Source organism: Danio aesculapii, chromosome 10 (assembly GCF_903798145.1).
Source record: "Danio aesculapii chromosome 10, fDanAes4.1, whole genome shotgun sequence".
In the NCBI taxonomy this organism is placed as follows: Eukaryota; Metazoa; Chordata; class Actinopteri; order Cypriniformes; family Danionidae; genus Danio; species Danio aesculapii.
In genome coordinates, this window is record NC_079444.1 from 4820268 (window position 1) to 4842721 (window position 22454).

Below are 22454 nucleotides of genomic sequence, written 5' to 3' on the forward strand. Positions count from 1 at the left end.
GTGACATTGCGCCACGACATGGATTTTCTAATACCGTCAATACCGTAATAAATCAATTATGCGCCTTGAACGGCTGCATTTACATCAATAATAGCTAATTCTAAATAATAAGGCATTCAATTTTCTTCAAACGTTCAGTTGTGGTCTGAATACATGTCCTTATACTACAGGGCTCGAAATTGCAACCATTTTGGTCGCATGAGAAATTTAATCTATGCGCCCTCATAATATATTTGGGAGCATTTGTGTGTCTGAATATCATGGTTGTAGTGCAATCTGATTTGATTTTCTCTAAAAACTTGCTGAATCGCTCTACCCTGCTGCTGTATTGGTTCATATTAGCTGTCAGTCACTCAACGCTTCCCGCTGTCAGATAACAGGGAGCTTTTGTTACTGCAGGAAATGCAAACGGCTGAAGAGTGAAAAGTGCACAGGTTTGCAAACCTCACCTAAAGTTATAATAATAATAATAATGGCGCAGATGACAGCGATCATGACATGAGGTAAATGTTGATCCGCCAGCTGAGATCAATCGAGTGTTTTCGGAGAAGGTGCCCGAATCTCGATGCGTTGCATTCACCGCGTGTTCAGCGCAAATGTCCGCTAAATATAAAATCTAACACTGTACACATCATCGCCAAAGAAACTCACCTTTACTAAGTTTACACTGAAACTACGGCTCATAACAAAGAGCGGAATTGCGCTGGTGGTCATCGCGAGAATCCTGCTCTGTCTGCTCATAAATTGGTGCGGCTGACTCGCCTGCTTTATTCCACCAACACAGAGAAATGAAGATCAGCTCATAACGAGACTGAGCATTTACAATGACCCAAACCAAAACTTTTAAAGAGTGATAGAAGTGAGACTTTCTTTTGTCCATTCTTCCTTGAGATGTATATTATTTTGCTATTGAAAGTAATACCATGATATTATACCGTCACCGTTCAAAAGATGAAAAATACCGTGATATTAATTTGAGGTCATATCGCCCACCCCAGGTCACATCACACTAAACTGTAAGTGGCATCAGTAAATAATAAAAAAAAATAAAAAAAATCATCAAATCTAAAAAATAAATAAATAAAAATTACAAAGGTGCAAAAAAAATTAAAATCATTTGGCTAAAGGGACAGTTCACCCAAAAATTTACTTATCCTTAAGTACTTCCAAACCTTGTTATGACTTTCTTTATTTTGCTGAACACCAAAGTAGGAAAAACAAATACTATAAAAATGACAATGGTCACAAGTTAAGCTTTCCTCAAATTGTTGAATACAAAAGAAAGTCAAAAAAGTCTGGAACAAGCAAAGGGAAAGTAAATAATTAGATAAATTTCAGTTTTGGGTCAACTAACCCTTTAAGTTGGAAGACGTTGACCTTGATTTTACCTTTTTAAGTGGTAGATTTTGTGTGTGTATTGTCCCTTTTCTCCTTCCTTCTCATACGGTTCATTCTTTAGAACTTCAATGCCCTCTCCGCCACCCGTCTCATTTTTACTGGCTTCAGCCACCGAGAAAAGCTGCCCGACTTGATACTGAAGCGGGAGAGAAAAGAAATGGGTAAGATTTGACAGGTAGGACGGCAGTGGTGAGGAACACATAACCAGATATAAAGGTGACCTATTATGACCCTTTTAACAATATGCAAAATAAGGTGTGCATGTGAAGTTTCAGCTCAAAATATACCACAAATAATATTTTATAACTCTTTGAAAGTGCCCCTTTTAGGCTTTGACCCTATTTTGACCCTCATTTTGGTGACAGTCACTTTAAATTGAAATGAGATTGTGCTCTTTTGAAAAGAGGGCGGGGCTACAAATTTCTAGCAGTATCAGCATAGTGGCACATTCAAAAACAACGTCCTGTGCTAATGAGGTCACTAATGGGTGGGGCTTTCCCATCTGTTGACACGTTCAAAAGAGAGAATTTCAATCAAAGTGTTTCTGCCAACTGTTTTTATCACCTGTGATTCTAAAAAAATTAATTAATCATTTTTTACAATTGGAAGCAGATTATATTCACAGATATTTGCCACACAACTGTGTATAACCCCCTTGTAATAATGAACTCTGCATAATAGGTCCCCTTGAAAGATCAATTCCTAATGAAAAGATGGATACAAAATACATGTATAAAGCATGGTTCTGAAATACAGGATTCTGATTGGTCAATCACCATATTCCAAGGTAATCTATTCCCTGATAACATCACTGAAACTAATGACTGAGGATGCAACGATTATAGTCTGAGGAATGACCACGGTTTCACGGTTTTCACGATTATTATGCATTCAATAAATTTCAAAACACTATTAGTTTAGAAAAATCACACGAAAACTCCTCATATTTTAAAGTGGCATTTATTGCTGCTCAGTAACCAATTAATACAGCACAAAATAATAATAAAAAACAAACAATAGTCCATTTTTCATACTTAAAAATAAGTGGAAAAAGTTTTTGGCATTTAAACGCAAGTAATAATTTTACACTGAAAATAAATGTCAGAACAATAAATAAATAAATAGTATTTGTCTAATGTAAATCTAAGCTAAGTTAAGCTAAGTATTTCCCTAGCTAAACCTGTCTGAAAGGCACTTTTGTTTAACTAGATCACAAAATTGTTTGAGACACGTGTAGATTCCATACAAAGTATGAAGCTGACTGGTCAGTCTTGTCACGTGACTTACAGTGTGCTCGCGCCATTCTTTCAACTAGGTGTGCCTGGAAAGCCTGAGCGTGTGTGCATTGCTGCAAATTTAAATGTAAATGCATGTAAATTTAGGTGGTTGTTTTCGCAGAATACAACCACTTAGTCCAGTGTTGGGTGTAGCTACAAAGTAAAGAGTTACTGTAATTAAAACACTTTCCTATTGAAAAGTAAAGGGATTACTTTTTATTTTTAGAAAATAGAATTACAGTTACTTGTATATTTATATACTTATATATACTTCTAACAGAAGCAAGGAATTTTTCACATTTTTTCCTGTAGTTTTTCTTCTGGAGAAAGTCTAATTTGTTTTATTTCGGCTACAGAAAAAAGTTTTTCATTTCCCTAAATTTATTTGCATGTCCATATTATTAGCCCCCTTAAGCAATATTTTTTTTGCGATTGTTTACAGAACAAACCACTGTTATACGATGATTTGTCTAATTACGCTAATTTGCCTAATTAATCTAATTCACCTAGTTAAGCCTTTAAATGTCACTTTAATCTTAATACAAGATATGTGTCAAGATACTTGTAAAATATGCACTGATATGTAAAGATCGAAGAAATAATTGATTAGAAATTAGTTATCAAAACTATTTTGTTTAGAAATGTGTTGAAAAAAATCAGAAATTGTGGAAAAAAATTACAGGGAGGGTTAATAATTGCAATAATGTAATAATTCTGACTTGTGTGCATTTGGATGGGCCACATGTTATGACTTTCCGTTCCTTTCTTCCTTCATACCTTACTCAAATATTTGGCTTATTAACTTATTTTTTTTAACTAACAAATTACAACAACTGTCCGACAACTGCACAAACAAATGTGATCAAATATAAAGTTTATGCCAACACAATGCATGTATGAAATATGGTGTCATTTATTTGAAACATATATGATTTCAAATTAGAGTGTTTAAAAAACAAAATAAAAACAAATGACGCCAGTGTTGGGTAAAGTTACTTTAGAATGTAATGTATTACAATATTGAGTTACTCCCCAAAACAGTAACTAGTTTATTTACATAGTTACTTTTTATGGAAAGATGTTACATTACTTTTAAGTTACTTTTTCATACCTGCCCGCAGCTTGATCTTTCAGAACTTGCAGAGTTTTTTTTTTATATATATATATATAAGAGTTTTTCTCTTTAAAAGTGAATTATTTAATCTAAAAAAGTAACTAGTTCCATTTCTTTAAAAAAAAATGTACAAATAAAAAAAAAATTCAAATGTTATTACTAATTTTTTTTTAAGTAATGCGTTACTTGTTCCTTAGAAAATTAATATTATAATGTATACAGCGCCAATATGAAAAATGTTTAAAAAGAAAAAAAAACTAAAAACTAATAAAAATAAAATAATGACTCAAATTTATTACAAATTAAAAGTTTGTTTCTATATTCTATGTACTGATAGGCATAAGTAACACATTAAGTACTTTTATCAAACAAAGCAATCAGAAAAATATTTCAAAACATTTGCAATGTAATTTATTTATTTGTTTTAAATAACTTGCCTAAGACTAAAAACGAATATTATTTAAATTAAATAAAATAGTGTTATCTGATGCTTGATTGAAGCTGATTTGAAGATCAAAATTCTATCAGTTAAGAGGAGATACTTGTAAGTGGCCAAATATTCATAAAACCAGTTTAACACATCAGATTAGAGAGACGTATACATGCATATACAAAAACACACAGTATATCATCTTACGAGTTAATTTGCATAAAATCATAATTTACAGCATAGAGATAATCTGGCAGTCACACATGCTTTAACAAACCCTACAGACTTCATGTATATAAGGAACTCAGATGAGAGTCTGGGGAATTAAACAGCTCTCATATAATTAAAATACGTCCCTTCCAGCAGTTTCAGATATGGAGACAAAGCTTTGCATTTGTGTGACTGATTGATGCCTTGGAGGCATACTACTGCCAAACCGGTTCTACCAACTACCCTGGATATATGCATAGATTACTTAAACTAATCTCCACATAAATGTTGTTAGAAGTTCGAACTATAGTAAAAATAAACATCAAGCTAAATAAATACATACATAAATTACTTTTAAACATTCAATAAAAATGACAACAGCATAAAACAAGATTAATAAAGGCAAGCTTTAAGAGGGTATCTGCAGGTTTCTAATAGTTATATTTTTAATACCACACAGAATGAAATTTAAGACCAATTTTTAGTACAGAATAGAGCTGGCTGATATTGCAAAAAACTATCATGATATCATGTTTCATATTATTAAGTTTCGATAATTATTGAATATTTTTAACAATACATTTAGGTATATAACAATTTTGAACCACTTTATTTTAATTGACCAACATTACTAAGGCAAATCGTTTTATTAGTCAAAAACTAAAATATTTAAACAAAATATCTGATCTCTTTATAATAAAATAAACATAAGTGTTAAAGAGACTCCTAAACCTGATTAATAAAATGTTACAAAGTGTGCAGTGGTAAAGTGTACATGCTGAACAATCCAAGCAAACTTTAAGGTGTGAATAATAATGATACAGTAAACCTCAAACTCTGTCAATAAAACAAATTATGATTAGCAAATCTGAGCTTTCAAGTAAAGTAACCAACTAGCATTATTCAAATACATGTTGCAACTAGGGATGGGCATTTCTGACCATTCTTCATTTCGATTAATCCACAGGTTTGACAAACGATTAATCGATTAATCGGGGGCGGAGCTTAAGCAAGATGCCGGGGCGTGTGTGCATAGCGACAATTAAATAACATTCAGTTTAAAATATATATATGTATATATTTATTTAAAGCCCTGTTAAAAATGGCGTTGATAAAACTATGACAGGATTCAGAAAACAATTAAATCAACGCAATTGGGTTATAAAAAAATCCCTATCAATATTGGTTAACAGTAAACATTTAAAGAAGTGAGATACGATTTACTTTGTGCAAGTGTATTAATTTAAAGTAATAATCCTAGAGTAAAGACGTTCGAGGCTATTCACATTTGGCGTATTTTGCATTTCGCGTATTTTGCATTTGCATTTATTTTAGCTTTCGATTTTGGTGTCGCCCGCCGTAGTCCTCGCCGAAAAGAGTGTCGAGACACGGCGCGCACATGACAGCTGAAAGTATCACACACCAGACGCGCAAATTCGCATGGTATTTAAAATGAAACCATTCAGATGGCGCTCTGTGGCACGGCAGAAATAGGAAGTGTCCGTTGTGGTTTGTAACTGCTGTGTACCCTGATAGAAACATGACGCTGCGTGGGCCGTGGCGCGACGCAGCGCTTCTGGTGTATGACCCCCTATACTGGATCTGCGCTCAGGTCTCCCCTCTAGAACGCAACTCCCTGCAGCCATAACCAATCAGATATCAAACTACCGCCCAAATACCAGTATAACCAATCAGAAAGAATTTCGAGCCAATCGATCATCGTTTTCATGCTCGATCGTCGCTGATGCGTTCGATTAATCGAATAATTGTGCACATCCCTTGTTGCAACATCACAAATTGTGAAGTTTAATGACTACACTACCCCCTGTGCTAAAAACTCTTTCAGATGGGGTGCTAGTGGCTGGGATGCACAAGAAAAGAAACCAAAAAGCCACTCTAGTGACATCCTCGCATCCTTTTTTATCTACAATCTCTTCACTGCTGCTGGCCACCACACTCATTTTCGTGTGTGTTGTTAGTCTGACCTGAAGTGACAAGCGCGAATGCGTGGTTTCCTTCATCATTTTTAATGCGCTCGCACTCCCCTGCAGTCTCTCGTAACTAGGTGACCATCGAGCGTTTTCTCAGAGGATGACAAATGAACAAACCATTGCTGCGGTTTTGATGCAAGTTTATGAAGGAAAGTAAAAAGCACTGCAGTGTTTGGATGCGTTGTGTTTGTCTAAGGTAATTAGTCTATTGTTATTACTGAAATGTGTATATTCCATACTAAGTGTGAAGCACGTTGGTTAGTTCTGCTTAAATGAATCGTGGTGCGCTTGTGGCATTTAGAAAACTTGAGATGGTTTTAAACTTGGAGTGCTTGGAAAATGCACGCGTGCGTCACGTGTGCACCTCTTGCACAACATGTGCATGCCACTCGCATATGCGCGTCGTGCTCAGCAGCCACATTTTAATAAAACTATAAAGCTCCATACCAAAACTTCATACTAAACTTTTAATTTTTTTATCAGCATTGTGTATTGTTGATAAAAACGGCTGGCGATTTCAGTGTTTGGTCTGTTAGAAAGTTACGTTGTGTAGATGTAAAACGCTGGATGACAATTTATTTTTACGAAATACCAAAGCTTGCGGTTTGTCACTTCCGCCTAAATGGATTCATCTTGACCAATCAAATGCCCTCTAGTATCTTACATGCCCTGCCCACTTCATGACGTTTCTCATTTGATGCGCTTGAGCTCAACCACTGTGATAAAAACAAAATGCTATTGGATGTCATTTTAAAGGGGAGGAGCCACTCTATGTCCCAACCCCCTCCTCATAATCCAGTTAAGATTATGACAAACATTATGACAAACACCTTTAACTACGTAAAACAAAATGCCAGCGAGTGTGTATGTTACTGGGCTCTGCCAAAGACTATAAATGGACTTTGATTCCGCTCTGCATGATAATAGACAAAGATATTTAAATAGATTTCAAAACAGAAACAAAATCTTCTTTACAGGGTTAATTCGATTGCATTTTAAGACCTCTGAAATGTGAATGTAACACATAAGGACTAATTAAAGCCTTATTTTTATACTATGGAATTTATAACACCATTTCAAAGATACTAAATAAATACAGCTTCAGAAGATCTATTTAAAATATTCTGCATTTTAAAAATTCTCTTGCATTTTCCACCAACTCTGAGCTTTTTGCAATGCATTCTGAGACAGCATTCTAAGGGATGAGCACAACCACCATGCCATAATAAGCATGAACATCAAGCATCTCACAAGGTTTTGGAACAGAGCCCTAGAGTGTGTTTTTCTGAAAGAAGATCCTGGTATATCTATGCATCACATATGAAGCCATCTGCAGCTTGAATCACTTTAAAAAAAAGCCTGCTTGACAGCTGTCAGGCTGCAAAAGTACTTCATAAAAGTCGTCTGACTGCAGCGTGCTATGAATCAGCAGCATCCTAAATGCAAAACTTCAAACAATGCCAATCAAGCGTGCATCAAGGTTGCTTCTCTCACGAGCATGACACTCAAATGTTCCCCGAGGGCAAGCGTGTTCTACATGCATGACATGCTTTATCTTGTCCTTGGTGCTCTGATCAAGTCTTCAACGTTCCAGTCAAGTTCAAAACAGATTTTTTGCAATTGTTGTTGCTGAGCGTCATATTGAGGAGGTGCAAACAGCCCTAATAATGGAATTAATAACACAGAAAATTCAGCTACTAAAATATTTGGGCTGAAAATGACATTTTGGTGGGTCAAAATCATTAACCAAAACTATTTTGACAATTTAGCGTCTTTTGAATCCACACAACATAACTAAACCACTACTTTTTTTTTTTTTTTTTAAAGTGTCAGCCGTGTGGACTATTTTTCTAAATTTTTAAAATTTCTGTACTTTAATCAATACCGAAATGAATTCTTAAATTCAAGGAAGGAATCTGTGCTTATTTTTGTTAAAGTTCTGTGAAGTACTTATTACTAAGTATTTGAGACACACCTATCTATATATCTATAGGATATCTATATATAAAAAAAACAAGTATGGATAAAATTTTTTTAAAAATTTTAAAAAGTAATTTTTCAATTTGGTTTTCTGCCAAATGGCATCATGATAAAACGAGAGAATCACTAATAACAATCTTTAATCATCATTCATCCTCAAACACTGGGGTCCAAGGTAAATGCAAAGCTATACTTTTACACTAAATATGTAACTTATTAGAACTGGGAGAAGTGCAGAAGTAGTACTCACCTCTTCCACTGAGCATGGTAAAACCACACGACTGAAAAACAATAAGAAAGAAGAAGAATTGTAAATAGTGAAAACGGCAACTTTTTGCACAAACGAAACACTTCATCACATCTGCTTCAAAAATATTTTTTAGTTCCTTCATTTATGTCTGGGCTGCACCATTCATTCAAAATGTTTGTCATGTGCATTTTGTGAGTAAAGCCAGTTCTGTAACCAGTAGTAAACCTCCAGCAGCATTTACTACACTAAGTTGTAGTTAACTAACAAACTACGCAATATTGCATTTGTAATAGCAGATGATTTAATCGAGAAATAATGAAATCAAAAATATTATTCTGTGACAATGCTAGATGTTTGCAGAGATTCTAGGGTTGGGTGTTGTCGACCAATTTGGCATCGTCCGATGTCTAATGTGAAACATCGCGATGGACGATGACATCATAGTATGTTCACTATGACAACATGAATAATTAATTCACAACGAACAAATTATTTGTAGCCAACCGTTTCAACTACCTGACCTGCATGGTCTTTACTTTACCCATAACCAGATCATAAATAAATAAAGATAAGTTGCACACAAATTACCACCTGTCAATCACTTTTTCCGCGGGACTCTGGCATGAATAGGCAGAGTGAACTGTGTCGTTATAATGGCGTCCACAAACAAAGGCACACAACCAACAGTATCTGAGGTTTTCACTAAAATTACTAAGTACAAGCGTGAAAGCGAAAGATTGAAGCAGTGTACTGACTCTGTGACACGTTACCTGATAGATTCAAAAGACCGAAGAGTCGTTAGATAGAGACAAGATTAATTATCACGCTTAACAACTATACTGAAACACGATCCAGCGATACATCTATGTAGAGGTCTCCATTCCTGCGGCTGTACCACGGGAGCCGCAGGAGCCGACCAGATTTCTTTCAGCGCCGGAATAAATTTCCGAATAAAGTGCAGGAGCGGTGGGTAACTGGTGTAGTTTTGGACGGGAGCGGGCGGTCTAACAATATTGCCTTCTACTCCCGAGTGAGCGTGCACACATATGTATGTGTGTGAATGAGAGAGGGTGAGGTTGCTGTCTGTGTGCGTCACTTGCTTGGCTTACTTGGTGCTGTGTGTGTGTGTTTATACAGACAGTGTGTTATAGGCTGTCTGGACTCTGTATAGCTGGGTAGTTTTCGGTTTTGCCTGTGTGTGTGTGCGTGTGGTCACGTGATGTGCGTTCTCAGCGGCAATAGTGTGGAAGGAGGGTTTTCCGAAATGCTAAGTGAAACCCCAGTGTGGACGTGGATCATTTTTGTTCTAAAATGCCATTTTTAAACTAAGATGTATTAGTGTAAACGGGGCCTAAGTGTGTATTTTTCCAGAGCGGGTTTTCGTCGGGAGCGGGGCAGAGGAACACCATGCTGGCTCAGCATCATGATGTTTATCGGCCTTGGCGATGGTTGATGGCATCGTCTATCGGCCCAACCCTAATAGATAAGTCTAAGTCAATTAAAGGAGTGTTGCTGCTCCATCTGAACGACAAAGCAAGCAAGAAATGTGAAAATACCTCTATAATAAAGTTTACTCTAAACTCACCACACAGGGCATGCAAAATATACCATAATATACTAAGCAGTGACAAAGGCACTGCATTATATACTTTTTGCCAAAGACATTTATAAGAAAAAACATAATAAACAATTATTATATATGCATACGTACATGTGTTAGGGCTGCACGATATTCCAAAAATCTGACATTGTGATATTTTATTTTTCTGACAAATATATTGCGATATGAACACAATTTGAGCAGATGGCTTGAAAAGCTTTATTTGGAAAGAAATCATTCATTTAGATTGATTGGAATAATTTTGTGGTTGAGCGAATCAAACTAATCGCAAGCATAAACTAATAAGATAAGTGCTGGGTAAGGCGCCGATCACACCGGACACACTTTTTGCGTTGAGAGCATAGACTGTAAAATATATGGACGTAGCATCCGTGACGTCACCCATAGGTTTCTAAACACTGCAAAAGAAGCTACAAGTAGGCGCGGTCAACCGTCGCCATTTTGTTCGCGTGTCATCGCACCCACGGTGGGATACCAAACAAGGGCAAAGAGGCGGAGAGTGAGCGGAGCTACAGACACCTGCTGGCACTTTGCTTAGACCTGGCAGACAGACTTTACTTTGGGAGAAACGCTTGATACTTTATTACCTGCGACTCGTTTGTGTTCTGACCACATGTGCTTGGCTGTACACTATATCAGTAAAGTGTTTAGACTTTTAAAAACACTGTAGTAATACATTGATCCACCAAGCATTGTTCTCATGATGTTTTTCTACAGGAGGAAAACGCCAATTACTTCCAAACACTTCAGATATAGTGTGTGTTAGTAAATGCAAGACTATTGATGAACTCCAGCATAACACTGTATGATAACGCTTCAGATGACTGTTCTAGAGCCTACAGCTAATCAATCTGTCACATTCTGGAGTGCTTTATGGGTCTAAAGAAAAATATTAATGATAAATGATCTTAAATAAAACAAATACATTTATAGAGATGGTATACAAGTATATAACTTTACTCACATGGGAAACGAGGCCACGTGAATGATTTGTGAGCACAATTAAATGCACACAGCATCCCATATCATCTGATAATTGTAAAAAATAAGTCCAAAAGGCAGCTGACTGTGTAAAGCCACATAAAACAACACAAAAATATGATGAATATGCCGAGATCAGTGGCTAATCTGCCGGATTCAGCTGAGGTGAAGTGACGGCGACCAGCGAGACCTAGCTGTCACTCAAGTGGCCACGCCCTTAATTATGCAAACTTAATATAACCTAATATAAAGGAAATGGATGAATTCACCCCCCTCACAGTTGTCATGGAGGGTAATAATAGCTATATGAACCAAAATCGTTCTTTGTACCAGGCTGTAAACACCTTTTTTACTGTTGTAAAGTTGGCCATTCTAACAGTGGGCTCAATTGCAATTTGCTCTATTATGGAGCCAGGACTAGCGGAATTTTGATGAATTGCAGTTTCAGTTACTTCCGTATTGGCTTCCCGAGGGAGAGCGGGAGGTTGCCGCTTGGTTGAGTGGTGCCTTTTTGGAATGGTTTACTAACTAAGCGCGCCTCGCTTTTTAACCCCCTGTTGTGCCATGCATTTTTGCCGTTGTGCGCTCAGTTAAAAAAAAAAAAGTCAACTCTGAGTGGAAAAAACATCAGTCGCGTCTTTGTCATTCTCCAATCAAATGAAAGCAGAGGTGGGGTTTCCATTGAGGTGACAGCAGTGTTTGTTGTCAGGACGACTAAGGAGACTTCTGAAGATGGAGGAGAGACTTGTGGTTGCTGTTTTGAGTTATCCCATGCTTTACGACTTCACAAATCTTGAATATCACAATATTATTAAATATTACAATTATAACAATATCAACTGCAAAACTCACGCTCAATACCCTGCTGATTCAGTCATTGCCTGGCGACGGCGTGCTTTTTTATTCTTGTCAACATAAAAGGCAGTGCGGTGCACCTCAAGGTTTTAGAATGGCGTGTTCAGTGATCACCCACTAAGGGCTAAAATAAGTAGTGCTTTAAGGTTTTACGAAGAGTCAAACTGTAGTCAGATATTTAGGTATAGTAATAATAATTCAAATCTAAAATAACACTGTGTAGTCTTCATTGCTGATCAACAACAATTCCAACTAACATTGCAGATACTGCGATGTGACTACTGTGAATGCACATGTAACGGAGGCCAGCTAGTAAGTGCTGTGCAGGTAAACCTCACTCCTCTGACCTCTAAAAGTGCTCTAGCGACAGACGGTTCGATCCCAGCTCGAAGCGGGTTTGGTGGTGTAGGACCGGCAGGGTTACATTGGTGCCGTGACCCGGATGGGAGTGAGGTTTAGGGGGGTGAGTGTAATGGAGGCCAGCTAGTAAGTGCTTTGCAGGTAAACCTCACTCCTCTGACCTCTAAAGGTGCTCTAGCGACAGATGCTAGAGGCCATGGTCTTTAGCCTCCTTGGTAGAGCACCCGACTCCCATGCAGAAGGTCGCCGGTACGATACCAGCTCGAAGCGGGTTTGGTGGTGTAGGACCGGCGGGGTTACACACACATTGCGACATAGATGTACAGCTGAAGTCAGAATTATTAGCCGCCATTTGAAATTTTTTTTCTTTTTTAAATATTTCCCAAATGATGTTTAACAGAGAAAGGAAATTTTCACAGTATGTCTGATAATATTTTTTCTTTTGGAGAAAGTCTTATTTGTTTTATTTCGGCTAGACTAAAAGCAGTTTTTAATTTTTTTTAAAACATTTTAAGGTCAAAATTATAAGCCCCTTTAAGCTAGATATCTTTTGATAGTCTACAGAACAAACCATCGTTATACAATAACTTGCCTAATTACCCTAACCTGCCTAGTTAACCTTATTAAACTAGTTAAGCCTTTAAATGTCACTTTAAGCTGGATAGAAGTGTCTTGAAAAATATCTAGTAAAATATTATTTACTGTCAACATGGCAAAGATCAAATAAATCAGTTATTATAAATGAGTTATTAAAACTATTATGTTCAGAAATGTGAAGAAAAAAAAATCTGCTCTCCGTTAAACAGAAATTGGGGAAAAAATAAACATGGGGGCTAATAATTTAGGGGGGCTAATAATTCTAACTTCAACTGAATTTATGTGTGTATATATAGCGCAGCCTTAGTGTGCGTGTTTAACATTTTTAAAAACAATAATTGTCATTTGCTGTAAATTCAATTACAGAATATGCGCAATTCCAGCGTTATTGATGTGACATTTGGAGTAAAATCTCAACACATGAATTCGCATAGAAAGTATACGTTAACATTATACTGAAACTTTTGTTTATATTTTCCAGAATAACTGACCAACGAGTTACAGGATCAGAAAAATATCAATCTGTAAACATGTTTTGTACTTTAAATGAGGAAAATAAGCATGCGTTATGGATGTGACAAAAAAAGTCTGTGAGTTTACAGCATACAACATATTTTGTAGAAATTCTGTGAATTAAACTGCACAACTCAAAAGAAACAATGATAATAAAAGCATAACAGTTGGCTCACTATAAAACAAAAATGACTGGTTTTATTTGATTTAATATTTTCACATTTATGAGGAAAAAAGTGTCATTATGGACGTGACATCTCTGCGTTATGGATGTGACAGATGTGAATTTGGCACTTGTGTGACTTTGGTAAAACAATTATAATAGTTTGAATCTATTGACAGATGCATTTTTGAGTATTTCTAAAGTACTGTAAAATTCTTGCTTGCACAAAAAACCCAGAAACGGTTTCCGTATTTTGGTGAAAACTAAACTTTTTTCATGGCAAGGTTGACAATTGCACAGAATTGCTCATATGCATTATAGACAGATTGATTAAATGCTATGAATAATGTTCATTTTCACAGACTGATCATTTTGCTTTAGAAAACATTAAATAATTATAAAGTTGTGTTAAAGGAAAGCAGATGGAGATGACCAATCAGTATGAATCAGCCCCCGGTATGAATCAATCTTGAAAATAAAGAGATACATCTACAGACCTGCAAATCGTGCAAATCTACTACACGCATTCTCAAAGGAAGGCTTACATCAGTTTCTATATTACATAACATTTCCTTAATATGTGCACTCCCTTAAAAACCACAAGAGGTTGATGCTTGTGAAATCAGAGATCTTATAATAGAGTCTTCTTAGTACCCTGTATATCGATCTTTTCAAAACTGGGAAAGACATTTCTGGAACAAAACCCATGCACACCTGCTGCATTGCAATTTCATGTGATGTCAAGTGCAACAGGTTTGCTCAAATTTGCATTCTCTTGCAAACTTGACGGGTGGAAACTTTGAACTACGAGAGATGGTTAAGGAAAATGAATGGATTTCATAGAGTGGTTTAATCTTGGTCTGATCTCTCAGATTAAGGGCTATACAGCGACTGTTTTCAAGCATGTCATCTGCTGTCCAACAGAAGACAGCCTAATTAAAATGTGATAACTACATCCCTAGAGAACAGAAAGACAAAACCTGAAAGGAAACAAGAACAGGTTGGAAATGAATGACCGCTGGCGCACACAAACTCAAGTCGCATGTCATTTTTTCTTTTAAGTCTTATTTGGATGCATCAAAGAATGACTAAAAAAGAAAATCCCTAAAAATAGCCAAGTCACACGAGTGAATATAATTAGATTAAGTGGTTAATAAGGCGAACCAAGCGTGTTATGTCAAGCCAGAGGGCAATTTATCACAGTTTAATCATCATTAAAACACTCAACTATACAGACCGACCTGCTGTCGTTAACAGCTTTTAAAAACTCCATATTCATTTAAAATACTAATTAAAAATAAGATCATATTGTAATTAGATTGAAAATATTAGTCTAACGTATTAATAATATCTTGAACGAAAAAGTAATAAAAATGTCAAGATATAATACGACGTTCAACTCTGATTCACTTGAAAGTTGCTGAAATGTCAAGCGGTTTTGCTGTCATTAAAGGCACACTTACATTTACGTTACAGGCGCAATAAAATCACTTCAAGTAACTTGTCAATATAAAGTAACATGTCTGTGTTGTTAAAATGAGCTAACGCTCGGGCCAGGTGCACTCTTAAAATATAAACCGATAAAAATCGATTAAGATTTCGATATGTCCGGTCTGAGGGAACTATCAGATTTGGTGCGGTTTAATCTTGGAGGCTAATATAGACCAGCTAAGAGCATCGCGTGCTAACCCGCCACTCGTTGCAAATGAATGGCAAGTGGTTTCGCTTAGCCTAGCACGCCAATGCTACATGCTACCGCGGCTAAAGCTGGGCCTCATGCGAGCCGGTGTCTCGAGCACTTCCCGGGAGCGCGTTTGCCGCCGCGAATCCATATTTCGCCCTCTCAAAGTACTCAGCGATGAACATATACACATCTATCATGTGTAAACCATAAGCAAGCACAATTTCTGGGTAAGAAAACATGACTTCCACTTACTATTCCTTGATGAGCACCATCTTCTTTCCACCGGTTACGGCTGCGCGCAGGCCTGCCGACGTCAAGGATGATGTCACAAGCTAAGTGATTCCGCCTTGGCTGGGACATGCTTTGCATTTTGGGCAAACAATTCTAAACATAGGAAAATGAGGAGTAGATGGTCTGTTGGAAATATCCGCACATATGTCAACGGAAATTAAACTTTAGCCAAAGAAGGCGTTAAATAGCTATAAAATAAGATATACAGACCCGTAGCCAGCCTATTGAAAGGGGTGGTTCTTTTTTCCTCTCAAAAAGAGGACCTCTTTGCATTTATTCGCCTCGTTTTCTATTAAATTAGGCTATAAGGTTCAAACACTGAATTTTAGTGATATTTTAAACATATTTTTTTTGCTGGACCAGCTTGTCGCTTTTTGATGCAACAAAAGTATCCATAATTGTTTGTTAAGTGCTGTCATTTTGTTATACAGTCATTGGTGCCTACCATACTATTTTACCAATGTTAATTTACAAATGTGCATTTAATCTGTAGGTTATTACAGTTTTATAAATAATGTTATGAGCTTAGATTTTTAAATATTACAAATATTGAACAAAGAAATTTGTTTTTAAAATACAAATTTATACAAATCATCCTTGGAAAAAAAATCTAATTAGGAATCTTTTAGGACAGCTTATTTCCTGTCAGAATTTGTCCAGTTGAATAATTAAAAATGACATTTGTCTTAAAGCTGCCTTCTATCAGTTATTGTCACAATTTATGATGGCATACTGTCAAAAAATGGGACAAAAGAGCTTGTATAGCAGCTACATTCTTGACTTTGTCAGTAGGGGGTGGGTCTTTCAAACCACCCAAAACCCCCTGGCTACGGGCTTTATATAAAACAAAGCTTTCCCTTGCAAATGAAAGAAATATATTAATTAAAAGTAGCAAATACAATCACTGGCAATAGAGGAGAGATAAAGTAATAAAGAGAGACCATTACAGTGTTTAAAGAGTCCATATTATGGGTTTTTGAAAATGCCCTTCCATGTAGTGTGTAACACAGCTCTAAGTGAAGTGAAATATCCAGCTAAGGCTTAAATCTGTAAGTGTACAGTGTTTAAAACTATTGATTCATCTATAAAGGAGTTGACTCATAGTGCTTCAAACGAGTCATCTTGATAACGAGTCATTAGGTGTTTCGTGATGACGCGGCTACGAAACACAAGTAGTTGCGCGCGCAAACCCGGAAGATTTGAAACCTGTGGCCCCGCCCACTAACACAAAAAAAAGCCACACACACACACACAGACACCGGTCGAATGAAGTCACGCTGTGCAGATGGATATTATTGACAGTCTACCCAAAGATGAAAGCTCAGCATTATAGCCCAGCCTTGAGCAGTTTGAGTGCTTCTGGAAACTACATGCTTACAAAGAAGACTTCATCGGCCGTTTGTTAAAGGAAGGATCAGTAAAGACTGTCAGAACATGGATCAGTGCATCATGGATCGTTTTTTTCCCTCCATTTTACAAGTGTAAGTACGTGCGATTAAAATTGTTGCCTCGTTTACTCTAGCTTGCAAATTATGTATTTAGTTGTGTTTTGTTACTTGTAACCGCGTGTACTGTATCAGGTTAACTCTATATTCTCACATCGCGTGTAAAGCGACGTTGACAACGCGACACGTGCCGCTTTGTTTACGGATCGTCAGCTGTTCCTACACACATGCAATTGTTTCAAAATAGTTCAGCTATTCGTCCTCGGTTATATCCGTGACCACCCCGGTCTTCAATTTCAACCGCGTTTTCGCATTCGGGTTGAGGGCAGCATGATCGTTCTTTGCCTAGAGCGGCAGTTCAGCTTGCTCCGTGTGTGAAAATAGCAGGTAGACTGTGACGGGATAGGAGATCTCCTCGCCAGTTCTTGGAGTTTTTGCTCAATAAAATAGTTAGTCGTTGGTATTTTCAAGTCCATCGTCTGTACTTGCATTCACCCACTGGCAGCCAAAATCCACGCCTTACACTATGAAGCGTGTATGCACTGTGACTACTTTTATATTGTTGATTTGCAGCTGGGCATTTCACTCTGTCTTGCGCTGAAAGCTGTCATTGTCGACCAATCGCAACAGGCTGTCTTCGGTCCAATCAGCGCAGATTAGCTTCGCGCTAAGGAGGGGTTTGGGAACAAATTAATCACTAAATGATTCATATGGGAGTCGCTGGGATAATTAGGTAAAAATAAATGCGGATTATAAGACCATGAAAGTGTTTTTTGACCTTGCATGCACATTAGACTGTTGTTGGAGACCCTTACAACCTAAATATGACCCTATTTCATGTATAATAGGGGCTCTTTAAAAAGTAGGCCCCTTTGTAGTCTAGGGGTTGTTTAGTTTGTTATCTTTATTATGTAGGTTATATATATATATATATATATATATATATATATATATATATATATATATATATATATATACATACATATATAAAATACTGGCCCATTGCCAGGGGGGTTTGGGTGGTTCAAAAGACAAAAGTCCATCACTGACAAAAGTCCAGAAGTTGTCCCAAACATGAGCTCATTTGTCCTTCTTTGACTGCTATGCCCTCATAATAAGAGAAAATAACCCATCGAAAACACTTTAAGTCCAAACGAAATCCTCTGTTAGCTATCATGACTTCAGATGTCTTGTTCTCGAATCTGATTGGCTGATAGCAGTGCAATATTCTGTAATATCAGAACTCCTACAGCCTCCTCACCCTTCTGTATAACTCCGCCCACATAGAGTGACAGCAGATCAATAAACTCACTACAGTTTGACAACTATTGCACTTATGTATTTTTGAGGCTTTAGTCATGAATGTAGTTATTTAAATTGCAACTATGCAGTTTATTTATTAGGATACTGCCTATTTTAAATATTTATAATTTTGGAGCTAAATTCTCTGTAGACTAATGGCATTTCATGCCATTCAGCCATATAATCTTAAAATGTATGCAAAATCACCTGTTTTGTCATCATTTTACACATTACTGTTAGAGAATCATTTGAATACTAGCTCTAAAGTGATGTTGGTGAATTAGTAAGGGGTTCAGCTGTTCTGACATCAGCTGCAGATGTGAATGAATGGCGGAAGAAAGTAGTTCCTCTTACAAAAGCGTTTTGAGACTTTCCATGTTCGATTTTCTTTTTGATACATACTATTATGTTGTCGAACTGTTGTATAAATGCAATATCACACTCATAGCAGTGCGATGTGGCTGTATATCGTCACTGGTGGGAGACTAAGGCACACCTCCCACCAGTGCCAATATACAGCCACATTGCACTGCTACGAGTGTGATATTGCTCATATATATTATATATATATATATATATATATATATATATATATATATATATATATATATATATATATTTTTTTTTTTTTTTTTTTTCAGATTTTACCACATTCTTACCCTGTTATTTACTTGTTTATCTTACTTTTTAGCTTTTGTTTTTGTGTTACCTGCTTTCTCAAATCTTCAACTCGAACCCTGTTGTGGCGGTAAACTCTGCTCTGGGTCTCAAGTCCCTCGACGTACATGTTGAGCTACCAGACAAACTGGTAACAGCAGAAAAGCCGTCCATAAGAAGGTAAGCAGTCAGCTGGTAAGCAAGAAAAGGAATGGTGTCATACCGCCCTGTAGATACGTTCCTCTAGCTACATAATTTGCCAGAAATCTCCGGAAATGTATACAGGGCTACATTTTTAGATTGAGCCTACTGTATGTTGACTTCTTCAGATATTTATAGTCTTGGTTTTTATTTCTTTTTGCATTGTCTTATTTTACTCTGGTAATATTTCCTTTCATTAGTTTTGTTACATTGTTATTTTAGTTAATTCTTTGATTTTAGTTTCTTCCCTGTCTGTCTTTGCATGTTTTGTGTGTTTGGTTTTTGTTTTTACCCTTTTGCTTTCCCTGTTGCTCTGCAATCTTTGGGTAATCATATTGGGCCTGATCATACACCCAGCAAAATAAGGTGCAAGACGTGTTTCCCCCATGTTGTTTAAATAGCAAATCAATTTGCGCCACTTTGTGGACTCATGGGTGTTCTGGTCTGGAAAAGAGGTGTGTTAAGGCGCATTGTTGGCACGTTGCTATTTTGAGGAACTAAAATAGGCTGTGCAATAGACCAGCTGAGAGCAGGTCTAAAGTCCAGTCCAGTGCAGAGAACGTTAGTTGTGCGCCTCGCTTACACATTGTTTAAAACACGCAGGATGTACAGCAATACACAAATATCTTTACAGAAAAGGAATTAAAGGGCACCTATGGTAAAAAATCGACTTTTCAAGCTGTTTGGACAGACATATGTGCATGTATGGTGTATAGACTGTCATATTGGGGTGATATAAGCACACCCAGTGCTTTTTTTTCAATTTAACAACATAAAAAACGGTGGACCAATTGTAGCGGTTTCAAATCGACCGCTACTTGACGTAGGAGAGCGATCCCCCCGCCCACCAATATTGATTGACAGGCGCGTCATCATATCCTCAGTTTGTTTATTCACGTCCGCCATTTTCAGCGTGAGTTGAAGCGATATGACTAAAGGAACACGCTAGCTCTATTTTTAGATGCAAGGCTCATTGGGCTCAACACAAGATCAATATTCTCCACATTATCGCTCTAATCGGAATTATTGGTTGTATCTTTTGGTAGGTTTGCAAACATGTGTACTTCTCATTGAGTCTACCTTATGCTTCAGCCGTTTGCATTTCTCGCGATCCCAGAAGCTCCCTGTGATCTTAACTAGCATGCGTTTTAGAATTCTAAACATAGGTTTCTATCAGGGTACACTCAAGTCGACGGCTGGGCGCCGCGGACCGCTGCAGAAACCTATGTTTAGAATTCAAAAATGTGTGGCGCGACGATTCGGGACACTTCATGCGTCTGGTGCGCCACAGAGAGTGTCTGGTGTGCCGTGTCGCGGCTTCGAGCGGCGCATCCGGTGCCTCAGTCAAAGTTAATTCAGTGTGCTTTAATTCAGTTAATTATTAGTTTCGGTGTACAAGCTCGGCACTTGAAACTAGCACACAGTTGGCTGTAAAACTGTACAAAGACACAAATGATTTTGTACTCTCTGCTTGGTCTGTGTCAGAGTCGTACATGTACGACTGAATGGTGATCCTCTCTTTCCTTCTCCGTCTTCCTGTCAGACTCTGTTGGAAACGCAGAGCGGGTGAGCTCATGGCCCCACCCCCTTGTTACATTGGCGGGAACCTGAAACTAATTTACATGTGAAGCAACACCCATAAATCAGTGAACTGTGGACACGCCCCCAACATTACACTTTTTAACACATTATAATAAAAAAATCTGAATTGTGTTTTAAACTGAACCTAAACTGGCACACTCAGAAGAACCATAATATTAATATTAAATCATAAAAAAGAGGTAAACTATGTTCCCTTTAAAGAAATAAAATATTACAAAAATTATTATTTTCTACATAAATATAAAAATCCACTGCCTTTATGCCTTCTTCATCTCGGGGGGGCTTTTTTTTTAGTTTATTCGTGGCAACTTGCTTTTGTATTATGTTATTATTATTAGCAGTGTTATTTATTATATGCATATTTATATTTTTTAAATTTAAAAACAAGTTTAGATTTGTCCACCTGACAGGTTTTGGATCAAATGGGCCGGGGCATAGCATGTGCATTTGGATATAACTCAGCTTTTGACCACACTTCATTATTATTGCTCATTTATTTGTTTGCTGAAAATAGGAACTGAATTTAGAAATAGTTTTGAAACAAATCTTTGCGCTTCACAAACTAAATTAATTATGTAGGCTAATGAATGTCTGTGCATTATCCATGAAAGAGAGAAAGAGAAAGTGAAAGTAAAGGCCGATTGGAGGAGGATCATTCTTTTAATGTCGTGCTGCAGACTTTGAGAGGTCTGTTCTGGTCTGTTTAACTGTTTTCTTGCTAGTGAAGCGTTCAGTTTTTCCACTTACAAAAATCGCCATGTAAATAGCAAATGCGCTATGGCGTGACGCAACTGACTCTTAAAGGGAATGGGAGAAGAGACTCTATTGGTTTGTTCAAAACACACTTATAACTCATTAAGAGAATAAGCTCAACCCTGTTAGACCGTGCGCCGCGGCGCAGAGTGTATTTTTCCATCCTTAAAATAGCAAAAGTGGAATCGGACACACCCTTAATGCTTTTACGCCCTGAGCTGACTTTGCGCCTAGATCATTAAAATAGAGCCCAAAATCTGTATGATAATTTACTGAAATATTTGTACTGCAAATTTAATTGAATTCGAAGTCTGGACCCAACTACATTGGCCTACATGATCATCACAACATAGTTTGGTTATATAAAAACAAAATTGTGTGGAAAGGGCACATTTTTCTGTTGATTTGTAATAAATATAACACTACAGTATATAATTATTGCTATTTTTTATAACACTATTATCATTCATTCATTCATTTTCTTTTCGGCTTAGTCGCTTTATTCATCAGGGGTCGCCACAGCGGAATGAACCACCAACTTATCCAGCATATTTTATGTAGTGGATGCCCTTCCAGCCGCAACACTGGGAAACGCCTATACACTCTTGCATTCAGCTCATACACTAAGGACAATTTAGTTTATTCAATTCCCCTGTACCGCATGTCTTTGGACTGTGGGACAAACCGGAGCATCTGGAGGAAACCCACATGAACACGGGAATAAAATGCAAACAAATGCCCACTGACTCAGCCGGGGCTCGAACCAGCGACCTTCTTGC

At 37.1% G+C, this 22454-nt stretch overlaps 1 protein-coding gene across 1 annotated transcript in view; it reads right to left on the reverse strand.

The window, feature by feature from the left end:
- pitpnb (phosphatidylinositol transfer protein, beta) overlaps nucleotides 1–15743 on the reverse strand; it is a 48858-nt gene extending 33115 nt beyond the window's left edge. The window contains exons 1-3 of the mRNA XM_056466142.1: nucleotides 15677–15743; nucleotides 8651–8681; nucleotides 1389–1534 (exon numbers count right to left, since the gene is read on the reverse strand). Of these exons, the coding sequence (XP_056322117.1) occupies nucleotides 1389–1534; nucleotides 8651–8681; nucleotides 15677–15696 (197 nt within the window). The 5' untranslated portion in view covers nucleotides 15697–15743. The remainder of the gene's footprint in view (nucleotides 1–1388; nucleotides 1535–8650; nucleotides 8682–15676) is intronic.
- Nucleotides 15744–22454: the final 6711 nt, after the last annotated feature.